This window comes from Acyrthosiphon pisum, chromosome X (assembly GCF_005508785.2).
Source record: "Acyrthosiphon pisum isolate AL4f chromosome X, pea_aphid_22Mar2018_4r6ur, whole genome shotgun sequence".
NCBI classification, from domain to species: domain Eukaryota; kingdom Metazoa; phylum Arthropoda; class Insecta; order Hemiptera; family Aphididae; genus Acyrthosiphon; species Acyrthosiphon pisum.
Window position 1 is genome coordinate 69,520,099 of NC_042493.1, and position 12,972 is coordinate 69,533,070.

Sequence of the window (12,972 nt, forward strand, 5' to 3'; positions counted from 1 at the left end):
CAAAATATAATTTACAGTACCTATTATATATGGACAACAAAAGTAAGTATAATAGCTTTAACTTGATTAAAACATAACAAATTATGTAAATAAATAAATTGGTAAACAATATAGCGTTGTGCGTGTGCGTAAAACACCGACAATCGTGAACTTCGTAAGGCTATAACATAAAAACTAATGATTCCCGGCAATTAATTTTTGCACCATGGTTCTTAACTGGTAATACATAGGTTTCCGAAAAAAAAAATTGAAAAATTCGCGTAAGGGCTAAATTTGATTTATACCGTTAAATTTAACAAATATTTTGTTTGAAAAATAATTTCAAACCAACTCCCCCTCCCCCGCCCCATCCAAAATCCCTGAGCAAGCCTCTGATCTTTTGTATAACAAAAATAAAATATTTGAAGCATTGTTTTTGAAAGCCTGAACTCACTTTCATTAGCGTGAGCTAGTTATATGAAGCAGAGGCGGTTTGAGTACACTGTTTTTGGTGCACTGCACCACCAATATTAGGGGGGTGGTGGGTGGGTGGTCTTGGTTGAGTATGTGCTGACCGCAATGTTTAATTGTAATGTTCAATAATGTAATGAAGTACTTAATCAATAAAATTTGATAAATGATAATCATGGTTGAAACTGTTGAAAGCGTATTTATAATTTCTATATGATGAAGGGGGGTGGGTGGGTGTCTATATATTGTCTTGCACCACTAAGTATAATACATTCAAACCGCCTCTGCCTAGTGCTCAACTAAAATATACCAAAATGTATAACCATTTAAAAAATAATTGTATCTTTTTTTTATCTAGATAAAAAAGTATTTATCTTTATCTTTATCTTTATCTAGATAAATATGAGTTAAGATATCTTTTATCTCTATCTAGATACATTTGAGTTGCATTATCTTTATCTTTATCTAGATAAAAAAATACTTATCTAATCCGAACACTGCTTATTGGTTCCCGGGACAACGGTCAAAAATAGGAATACCATATTTACTTAGTTATATGGTTTTAAGTCTAAAGTTATATACAATCATAATTCATAATCAATAGCAACCTTACAATAAACAAAAATATATTATGATTTAGTTTATTATCGTGCTGGACAGATAGTGTTACTGTTATATTTTTGACATCCAGATTTCCTACTTTCACGGTGGGTTTTCCTAAAATTGTCTTTCATACAAACCTTATCCTGACAATTACGAACATAACAGAAAATAAATCAGTAAAGGCGTTCTCAAGGGAAATGGGAATTCATTTTTATATATACAGATAAATAAATTTGTGCTTTTATAAAATGGTGAAAAAAGTTACATAATAGTTATAGAGTTTATTTTTTGGATGTAAATTGTTTTTATTGATTACAATTATTATTTTAGTTATCTCCAAAATAATCTATTTGTATACAATTTGGGTTAAATTTGAGTTCAATTATCATCCCATGACCTAAATACTTTGATATTATGTAATATGTTAACATTTTAATCATTTATAATAATCAAATTACATAAATACTATACATTTTTAGGTTATTAATGTGTGTGATATTGAAGGAGTAATGAAATATTATGTGCATTATAAAGGATGGAATTCACGTTATGATGAATGGATAGATGTAATGCGTATTGCTTATAAAACTAAGGATCCAGAACCAAGACCTGAAGTAGATATTGATGTAGATTTTTCAAAAAATAGTCCTCCAGAAGTATGTATAATAGTTGTAAAAAGATTGGATAGAAAAAGGTTAAAGCAAAATATTTAATTTAAATTTTTTTATTTGGTTTTTTTGGTTTTGGGTATAGTATTAAAGAGTTATATTAAGATAATTATTTTTAAATTACTTTTAAGTAATTGTGAATATTATGTTTAACTCAATATTAGTTATTTATTGAATTATGTATTCTATAGATTAGTAAAATCTGTAATTGCATAGGGATTTTGTACAATGAAAATTATTTTTATTATTTTATAATTTTTCATTAGTCATATACACAGCGGTTATTCTTAAGAAGTTAAGAAAATACTATACAACATTTATTTATTTAAAAAGGAATGATCATAATTAAATACATTTAAAAATATTATTTTGTTGATATAATATGTTATGTTGCATATTACATACATTACAAGACAATCCATAATGCTTGATAGATTAATTTTCCATTAAACAGTTTGCCAATGCAAAAATAATTCTTTTTTATTTCTATTAAATAGTATGTACATTCATTCAATAATATGTTAAACGTTTGATGTGTATAAAGTACCTTTGAAAAATAATTATCCAAATTTAATAATGTAGTGTATAGTTTTTAACTTTGAGTATAATATATTATTTACTTTATTTAGTATATTTTTAATATTTAATCCAAATAATATAAACGTTTTTTTTTTCTTACATATATGAGTAGGTAAATAATTATAATCCCCCACGTTGATTAAAATTACAATGGTGTCGAGATCTCTTGAATCCCGACCTGCATTAATTTAAAAAAATATATAACTTCTCTACCCCAAGTTAGAGAGTATCCACACTGGTTGGCTTCCCTTCTCATGCCATTTCATGTTATGTAACTTTTAATAGCTATCAAATTTACTTATTGTATTGTATATAAGTATTACAGATTGTAATTACTCTATTTTATCTAATAAAAAAAAAAGGTAAATATTTTTTAAAAATTATGATGATTCAATATTATAATAATATGAGTGGTACTAGCTTAAAGTTTTAATATTTCCAATACAATTTTAAGGAACAACTATTTTTAAATATTAACTCAAGATTTTAGAATTGGTATTAGGTTAAGTAGACACTTATTTTATATTATTATATTATTTATAATAGTAAGAAAAATAACATAAATCCTACCAACATCTAACAATATTAATATTTTTTTAGCAAAAAAATGTGGATCCAAAGAAGGTACCATCAACAACTAATAGAACCAAAAAGTCAGTTACTCCACTCCCATCAAATTTAAATATTAAAAAATCACCCTTTAGCAGTGCTCGACCTACTAGATCATGTACTTTGACCGATCGTCCATTATTCGATATTGGTATGTAAAATATTATTGCTAATTTATATTTATAAAAATACATAAATAGGTACAATCAGAGTAAACAAACACTATGCACCGATTGAGGATAACAGTTGTTGATTTTACCATCCATTTCATATTTAGATACATGATTATATTTTCACAAAATGAAAAACATAAATTATAATCTATTGTAAAATGATTAAATTTAAATGAAGATGTTACTTGTTTTTACTATGTAACCTTATAATATAATTGAATATAACAATCAAAAATCAGTAAAACGAATTTCCTATAGTAAAAAAAAAATCAAAAAATTTTAACAATCCTTTTAATAATTTAATCTTTAAATATAAATTTATAAAACAACCTAATACAAATAAGTTCTGTTAAATTAAATATCTTATTATACATTTATAATACAATATTGAATAAATGAATGACCAAACTGAAAACTTCGTCATAAATCTCCAAGGTTTCCAAAAGTTTGGGAATTTATTCATTAGCAGCTCGTTTGAGTATAATAGTATTTCACATTTAAATTATCATCCCTTCTCAATAATATTCCCTAAATTTGCCCTGATAGTATATCGGGTGACTTCCTATTGAGTCTCAGGCAATCAATCATTTTCCCACTGCGATTTATTCTTTGATGATTTCTGTTGATGTTTGCGTCTATATTTTAATAACTTTTTAAACCCTATCCCAAAATTAAGATATTTCTCATAATTCATAGGTCACTCAGTATAAACCTATGGCAATCCTTAGTATAGGATTTAAAAAAATATATATATAATATGATGCGTTGATGTATAATAATTCCATTTATTTAATTATATTGTAGATAATTTCGATTCAGAAGAAAAATACACTGCAATTGTAGGACCATCCAAAAAATATAGTAAGAAAAAAGTCATAAAATCTGAACCAGGTGTTATTATTATTAAAACTGAGCCGTTAGACACTGATAATCAGAAAAAGACGCTATATCCGAAGACATATCCCAGTAAAGAAGTACTTATGCATCAAAGTGCACTAAGAAAACCAAAGTCATGTATGTTTAATGTTAATAGCATTAAATCTGAAGAAGTTAAGGTTTGTGAACCAGTTACTCTTGAACCGGCATTTGATTTTAATTTTGTAATGCAACTACCAAGTGGTTCTATAAAACCAAATGAAGTTAATGAAAATGTAGAAGAAAAGAACGAAAGTAAAATTGACAATGGTATAAAAATTGAACCAAAAATTTCCCCAAATCATTATTTATCACCTAGAGAAAAATTCAAAAGAAATTATCTAGAACATAATATGTCTGAATCCTCAAAAAGTGGGAATGAAGAAATCAGAATTAAATCCAAATCGTTGACAATTTCAACTATGTCGGAACTTGCAAGAATTGTCTATTACTCATCGTCCTCTGAAAATGAAGAAGAAAATCAATTAAAAAAAGTAACTGATTTCACCTCTTCTCCATTAGATGATAAATCAAACAAATCTAAAATATCTGGTACTGATTTTGATCTTAACAAAATAAGATCAGAAATGAAGGGACTAATACCAACATCAACAAATAGTAATGATATTATTCAAAATACAGAATCATTCATATTAGATCAACAAATAGAAATTGAAGTTTCAAAAATTAATGAACCAATCACAGATGATGTTTATGAATTTAAAGAATCTGAATCATGCAATTTTAATACAATTTCTTCTGTCACTGAAGAAAACAACTGTAGATCTATTAGACATTACTCTCCAAAATTATTTAACTTTGAGAAATCTGATGAACTACCAAAAGTTCTTTATTCTCCAGCACAAGAGGAACTAGTTGAACAAAATGGGTCCATGATACCATTTGTCTCTCACAGCAATAGCTTTTATTCGTCTGATAATAATGGTAAAATAAAAGTTTATGAAAATTTGAACATTATAAATAAAATTGAAGATCCAATTATTGACAATGAGCCTTATGAATCCCAAAACATGGAAAATAATATAACATCAAATATAAAAGAAATTGAGCAACATTTTCAGGATGAAGATAATGTTCATAATTTAAAATATGAAGTTTTGGATTTGTGTATGAAACCTCCTGAATCACCACCAACCAAAATTTTTAGCATGCCAGAGCAAAATGAACTCAATGGCATGATTATTGAAGAAGAAGTCGATAATTATGATGATGATGATGATGATGATGATGATGATGATGATGATGATGAATCTAAACTAGTAATAGCTGAAAATGATAATAAAGAAACTGATAATCAAATGGATTCTGATCTTGTGATTAGCGAAGAACTTAATTCTTCCAATGGACAAATAGACAAAAACATAGAAGCACAATCCCTACCACCATTACCACCAAGTACACATACTAATATTGAATTAGACTGTAAAAGTTCATCTCATGTAAAAAAAGATATCAGTACACCAAAAGATATAGATGATGAAAGTACTACATCATGTAATGAAAGCATTCAAACTGCTCTTGTTCAAAGTTTCCAATTGTATTCAAATTTTGAAAACCATTCGAGTCAAAATGGACCTAATATGGATAATATTGATGACAGTACAAAATCTGGTTTTGATTCTAATTCAAAATTACCAACAATTAAAAATAGAGAAGTCTTTGAATCTACAACTAAGCTCATCAATGAACCTTTGAATAATAATAATAAACAAAAAAAATGCGATTTAAAAGTCCAAAATTGTAAAGATAAATATGAGAAAGAAAAAATTATGGTGTTGCCCGAATTGCAATGTAGAGAAGAAATAGGAGATGAAGATACTCTCAATAATGTTTTAGTTATAGAGAACAGTTGTAAAGCTGAAGAATATGACATTCATAAGCCTAGTACTAGTAAAGGTTTCTTTGACTCAATACATCAACCAGGTACAATCAGAGATTGTTCCTATGAAACTAACACTAGTTATGATGCCAAAAATAGTTTCTTTGAAACGACTCAAGTTGTCAAAAGTGTTACTTTTGATACAAACGTCCCTGGAAAAAATAGTTATTTTGATCCCAATATTCCTAGTTGCAGTAGCAATTATTTCTATGATCATAATGTTCCAAGTACTAGCAAAAGTAGTTTTTATGAAAACTCTTTGCCTAGTACTAGTAAAAGTTTTTATAATCCTGAATCTGATGTTAGTGGTGTACTATTTTGTGAAGAAACAATACCAGGTAGTCCAACTGGTATGTTAGATGAGCAATATGATCAAGAGCAAAGAAAAAAAAATCTTCAAGCACTCTATGAAGAAAGAGAAGCTGCTTCAACTATGTATGCCATGAATCAATCTTTTTGTAGACCAATGATTACATTGATGGGTGCTACAGAAGCAGAAATGGAAGAATATACTAATATTCTTCAAAAGTAATTTTATTGTATTAGTAGAATATAATATAGATTTAGGAGGATGTCATAATCTAATATTGTTGACTCCATATTGCAATTGGATAACATGAAATATTTGTGTTCAGCGGTTACAAATTGAAGTATGTTAGCTTTAATATTAGAGTAAAGCTAAGAACATTATCTGTATTCTCTTTTTTATTTTTATGATACTCATTTAAAGTTAAATACACATGACTTCAATTGCTTCCAGGTTTAAACAAATTTTATTGTTACACCACACAGCACACCAGTTAAAATCCACTGCTTTATATACTTGTAACAGTTATAACTCATTTGAAAATTTAAGCATCACAAAAATATCAACTTTAGCAGGATAATATTACACTTTAATTTTAATAATTAGTCGATTCACTCTAATATTTAATTTAACAGCACATCATTTGAACGACCTAAATTAAATATTTGTATGTTATATATTAAGACAGAGACAACACATGTGGAGGTACCATAATACAATATCCTCTTAACACGTTGACTGTGTACTGCCCCAATTGGAGTCATAAGCATCATTCAGCAACGCGTTTAACGCCATATTATGGCGTTTAATATACATTTAAAATAAATAGTTTAAAATTCCCTACAGGTGGCTGAATGTTATTTTATTATTATTTAGCATGGATTAAACGCATATTTTTTAATATGTATACATACGTCGTTATGAGCAGTTTTTTTATTTTTTTTTTAAATTTATTTTGTTTTTACTTTTATTATACGCACTGGATGAAAACTGCAAAAAGACATACGTAGTCTACGTGTTAAGTAAATTTATTCAGTCTCAAAATTGCACAGTTTTTCATTCATTTGATTAATTAAGATGTCTTTAAACAATTAAAAAATATTTGAGCAAAGTAACTGAAAACTGTATCATTATATATATTTCATTGTTTAATTTAGTATTTCATAGTTGAGCTTGCTTAGTGGGTTCTGTTTATTTTCATATTATATTAATTGTGATATATGATCTCATTATTAATGTTTTATTTTTATCAAAAACTATAGAGATGGTGCCATACTTGATCATCATCATTTACAGTTCTTAGCTGAGGTTTCTGGCAGGAAACTTGGTATAAATGTAAATGAACCATCAGCTACAGAACCACTTGAAAAAGAACCAGAGACAATAGTTGAGAGTAAGTAGTTTAAAAGTCGAGATATTTCAAAAAATGTATAATATTATTATTGAATGTATTTACAGAATTGGTAATGTCACCAGAAAAACTTCAATCCAAGCGCAAAATTAGCAGTCATGAAAAACCATCGAAGCGCAGTAAATTTTCTACTACTACTGCTCCTATGCCTTCAGGTAGTTAGTTTTCAAAATAAGTATTTTTTTATTTACCTTTGGTGACGCGTGCAAATGGGCTAATTATTTACTCAAGTCTATTTTAAATATGCTATTAATTATTTTTATGAATTTTCCATACTGTATTGAGTGATGTTATCTTTAAGAAATTATACTTATATACTTATTACAATATTAACAACATATAATTTTTTTTTCATTGTAAATCACATAACATTTTTAAAAAATTAGTACGTCAAAATTAATAATTAACACTTAGTAATTTATAAAATTGTGTTAAAATATTATTAATATTTGAATGGAATAAAATTACCATGTGTGTCACTAAAGGTAAAATGTTAACAATAGTCTGTTGATCAATCTATTTCTTGTTAATTATAATATTATGTAAATGTTACTATAATATGGCTTTAGTAATGTACCAATATATAATATACAGTATATAAAGGGAATATTATATGTACTGATAAATAATATTACTTTTGTTCAAATCAACATTTTTAATTTTTTTTCATATTATAAATACAATGTCCAGTAATGTGCCACTAATGGGTGGCTTCTTATTCCTATATTCATTATATTTTTATTCTGTCACCACATACTACATACACTAATTGTGCTAAATAGTACAGATTGTACATATCTTAATAAAAATAAATAAATATAATATATAATATATATAATTTACAAATGTTTGCGTAACACTTATAGTACCTGTAACATTTTTTTATTTTTTAATACTGAAAATAAAAAATTTTAAATCTGGTATAAATTTTTGTTGAAAAATTCAAAATAACCAATTTATAAATGTGGCTTTTAGAAAAATGTTGATAGAAAAAACATTTATTTAAGTCATGAAGGTTATTTTTTACAATTTTACAATCTTTTATAATCTTCTTTTTAATAATCAAAGTTGATCCAGTATTCCAGTCATAAAAAAAATTTTAATTAAAAAAGTTATTACTTCAAATAAATGAGTCTTCAAAAAAAATTTATCATTTTAAAAAATCATAAATAATAAACTACTTGACTTTAATAAATGTTTTTACAATTAAAGGTTTTCTAAAAACCAGGTTAAGAAATCGACTATTTTAAAATGATAAATAAAAATTTAATCAGATTTAAAATTTTTATTTTCAGTAATAAAATAAAAATAAAAAATGTTATAGTATACATGTAGCGCATGAGTCAATAAATTATATAGAAAAAAAAAATTTTAAATATTGATAAGAACACAAGTAATTTAATTTGTCAGGTCTTCTTGTTACATTGAGAGTTTACCAATTGCGCTTAAAATTACCTTTTCATAAACCAATTGCGCTATAAACATTTTATGGTCGATAGACAAATTGTGCTCAAAACATTTTACAATACCTAAGGAAAAGTTATAAGTTAGTTATAAACTTTTTATGCGAGTATTAATACATAATATAATATAAATAAATAAACATTTTTTTTCTTCACATTGAACAAGTTACTTTTTGATCGTCAATCATATAAAATGTATTTTAATGATAACTTGTTTTCGTCTATCACTCAAATTAATATTTCCGTGATCAAATGTCCGTAATAATAATAACGTTTCATAAAATTCCCGATACCGTTATAAAATGTATTATAACCACTCACTCTACCCAGTAATCAATTGATCAATAAATATGTTTTTAATTTTCAAGCATTTTAGTGTGTTTATGTTGATGTTGATGGAATTAGATCAAAAAACAATATTTCTAAATCTGAAGATAGCCGCCAGGCGGGAAATTTGAATACAAGCGCAATTGGTATATTTACCGTAAAATATAAGAGGCGCAATTGGTACTCTGACCCTAAAATATAAGCTGCGCTATCGGTATATTGACCCTAAAATACAAATTTTGTTTTGGCGCAATTGGTCCATGCCCGTTACATCATGTAATCATAATCCATATTAAAAGAAAAAATTTGTATAGCAAGTCGTGATGAAAAACCCGTTGAAAGATATGTGAAGAAAGTTTATCCGGAACCGCGGATTCCTATAATAGATGGAAAGCCAATGTTTGTTTTCAGTAAGTAAAGTTAAATTTTTTTCCCTTTTTTGTACAATTTATGATAACGTGTTTGATTGATAATATTATCATTAATTCAATACATTAGATTAATTAATAAAATAAAATCTATATACTCTATTCCAAATAAGTTCATTAGTTGGCGGCGACCAGGTTTCTTCGTACGGCGGTCAGACATATGACCAGATGCCGTCCACACTACGGTGACGCGTCAGGAGCTGCCACGGAACAAAGTCACGCCCATCCTCACTATTTGGCCGCCGACTCATGATCTTATTTGGAATAGAGTATAAGTATATTACAAGCAGGGCTGGATTTAGGGGGGAGGGATGGTTGAGTGAGCTGCGGACCCCACGCTTTTGTAACTTTTAAACGGTAAATACAAAAGTATAAAAAATTATTATATTTAAAATATATATATATATATATATATAATGGAACTTTATTTTTCTATTTAAAATTACATTTTCATTAAAAATAAAATATTTGTTTTTGTATTTTACGTATAATTGAATTAATGTATGTATTATGCGTTCAACTAAACTAGCGATAAAACACCGTATTTGTAACAGTAATTTAATTTTAATCATATACCTAATATTTAATATTAAATTTTATTATTTTAATGCAAGTTTCACATGCTCACTTATATATTTTATTACTATGTAAATTAAATAAGCATACAATCGAAAATATTAAATGTTATATTATAATAACCAAAAAAAGTTTTGTCCTGTTATTATTTTATTATTTTGGGCCACACAATATATACCACCCTCAATCCACCAACACTTACCAAAATCCATCCCTGATTACATATACAATATTTACAAGCTTTTTAACATATAACGTATTATAATAATTATAATTTTTCATTACATTAACATGAAATTAAAATATTTTAGCTCCAGATATGGATCATCAGCAACGGCAGGCATTGGTTATAACCAATATGAATGTATTTAGGAAACAGTATGCAACAACCAAAGCTGCCCTGGCGAAGATTCTGAAAAATAAAAAAAAAATCAAGAAAAGAAACAGAGAAAAGGCCAAAGCTGCCAAAGCTGCTATCATGAACCTGTCTCAAGCGGCTAATGGGTCTAGCACGTCTAAATAAAATATAGTTTACTCTTACTTTTTAATTTACACTATTTCGATGGTAACACGGCAAAAGGGTTTAAGCGACACGACTTATACCACTGGATGAAAAAATATATTTTACGTCCATTGCGCGTGCGCAAAAACAGCTGCGACATTTATAATCATGGCAATTTGAATTTTAAGTTTGAGGTCTAAACGACACTTTATATTTTTTTTTCTAAAATAAAGGGTCTAAACTTCAAAAATAGGGAACAAACGACATTAGTATAATTTTTTAGAGGACAAGCGACGTTTATGGAAATTGCTTGGTGCTTGTACCCGAACTTTTCGTATACCTACCTAACTGATATTTCTAAGATATGATAAAATTTTAGTACAAGTGTACAACTGACATTGATTTACTATAATATTATTATCTTAATTTATATTTGAAGATTAAACATTTGATCAGCATTGGCCAAACCAATTATTAATGGTAGTTGGTAGGTGAGTTCACTTTTATGCAAAATATTTTGTACTAGTAAGGAGTGTTGTATTATAGGTATTAGGTACCTATATAAAAATGAATGCACTAGCCGATTTTTGTTTGGCAATACATTATTTTTACATTGATCTTTAAATATTTATAGAAAAGTTATTTATCTTACTATACGAATCATTATAACCATTTTATCTAATTAAATTAAACGTCTTAAATACAATTATTTTATTGAATAATAATATTATTATTTGTAATTACTCGTTATGTTATTTCAATAAAGTTTCATATTTTTTTTTTGCAGAAAATATTTGTGTACCTTAATCTTATTTTATTGGTCTCAAATAAAAATAGTTATCACTACAAAATATAATAATTAATAATATAATGGGGATAAATTTATTAGAACCATCAAGTAAATTAAGTAAAAAAAATAGGGCATAAGTGCCGTACATAATATAATAAAAAAATAAAGGGCATAAGCGCCAAAATTAATTAAAAAACTTATTCAAATTGCCGTATATTTGTAAATAATAACCAAAAGATAATTAAAAATATCTATAAACATTAAGGACATAAAAACAAAAAAAAATTAAATCACGAAAAAAAGTTTTTTGGCTTTCCTGAAAACTATGAATTATGTCGCTTAGACCCTTTTGTCTTGGCACCATCGATTTAATGTTACCTATTTAGTATTAGTTCAAAGTGGCTTGTTCTTTATCACTTAGCACTTAGCTCTAAATACTAAATAGAGTTTAATCACTTTACTTTTTTTTTTAAATTAAGTTTTTTTCTATTATTAGACTATTTAACTATTTGTAGTCTAGTACTATAATATAGTGTAATATATTGATATGCTATTATATCCCCTAATTTTTAAACATTGTTTGAACAATGAATTACTTAAGTACCATATTATTATGTTTTTATAATTGCTAAACATTTTGAAATTATTTAAACTTAAATGTATAATTATCATATCGATGGTTCTTAAAACTGTTGTCTATTTAAGTAACTCCTTGTGATATCTTTTTATAGATAGCTGAGTCTTTGAACTATATCTATAATATATGTTAAAAAATCCTGCTAAAAAATTGAACTTAGCTTAGCTACTTAAGTTGAAATTTTAAAAATTCTATAGTATAATTAGTGCATTATAATAATATAGCCTACCTACTATCATTGAAATAGGTAGTGTAATCAAGTATGATAAAGTCACCAAGCTACCTATAAAACGATATCACTACTTTTAGACCCTTTTTTATTTTTTTGCTGATTATAATAATAGTAGAAATTAGTATTATTATTATTTTTATTTTATTTTTAATCGGTTGCCATAGGTATCGTATAGTTTATTGTAAGGCGCGCCGCGGGGAATATTATCTAATAAAATGTTGAAAATACGCAACGATAATTATTACTAGTTAAATTAGCTATAACTCTGTTGATATCGTTCAAAATGTTTTGAAAACTACACCATGCACTTCTATGCATAATTAGATTATTATATTTTCAAACTTTATTAATGAACTACAAATTTGCTATGCTTTCTCAAGAAATTTTTTCGTGAATCGTGTT

The 12,972-nt window shown here is 26.6% G+C and overlaps 1 protein-coding gene across 1 annotated transcript in view; it reads left to right on the forward strand.

Annotated features, from left to right (window-relative positions):
- LOC100167780 (AT-rich interactive domain-containing protein 4B-like) overlaps positions 1 to 11,641 on the forward strand; it is a 27,963-nt gene extending 16,322 nt beyond the window's left edge. The window contains exons 14-20 of the mRNA XM_029488806.1: positions 1,533 to 1,709; positions 2,901 to 3,060; positions 3,887 to 6,425; positions 7,467 to 7,597; positions 7,663 to 7,770; positions 9,720 to 9,815; positions 10,721 to 11,641. Coding sequence (XP_029344666.1) covers positions 1,533 to 1,709; positions 2,901 to 3,060; positions 3,887 to 6,425; positions 7,467 to 7,597; positions 7,663 to 7,770; positions 9,720 to 9,815; positions 10,721 to 10,932 — 3,423 coding nt within the window. The 3' untranslated portion in view covers positions 10,933 to 11,641. The remainder of the gene's footprint in view (positions 1 to 1,532; positions 1,710 to 2,900; positions 3,061 to 3,886; positions 6,426 to 7,466; positions 7,598 to 7,662; positions 7,771 to 9,719; positions 9,816 to 10,720) is intronic.
- Positions 11,642 to 12,972: the final 1,331 nt, after the last annotated feature.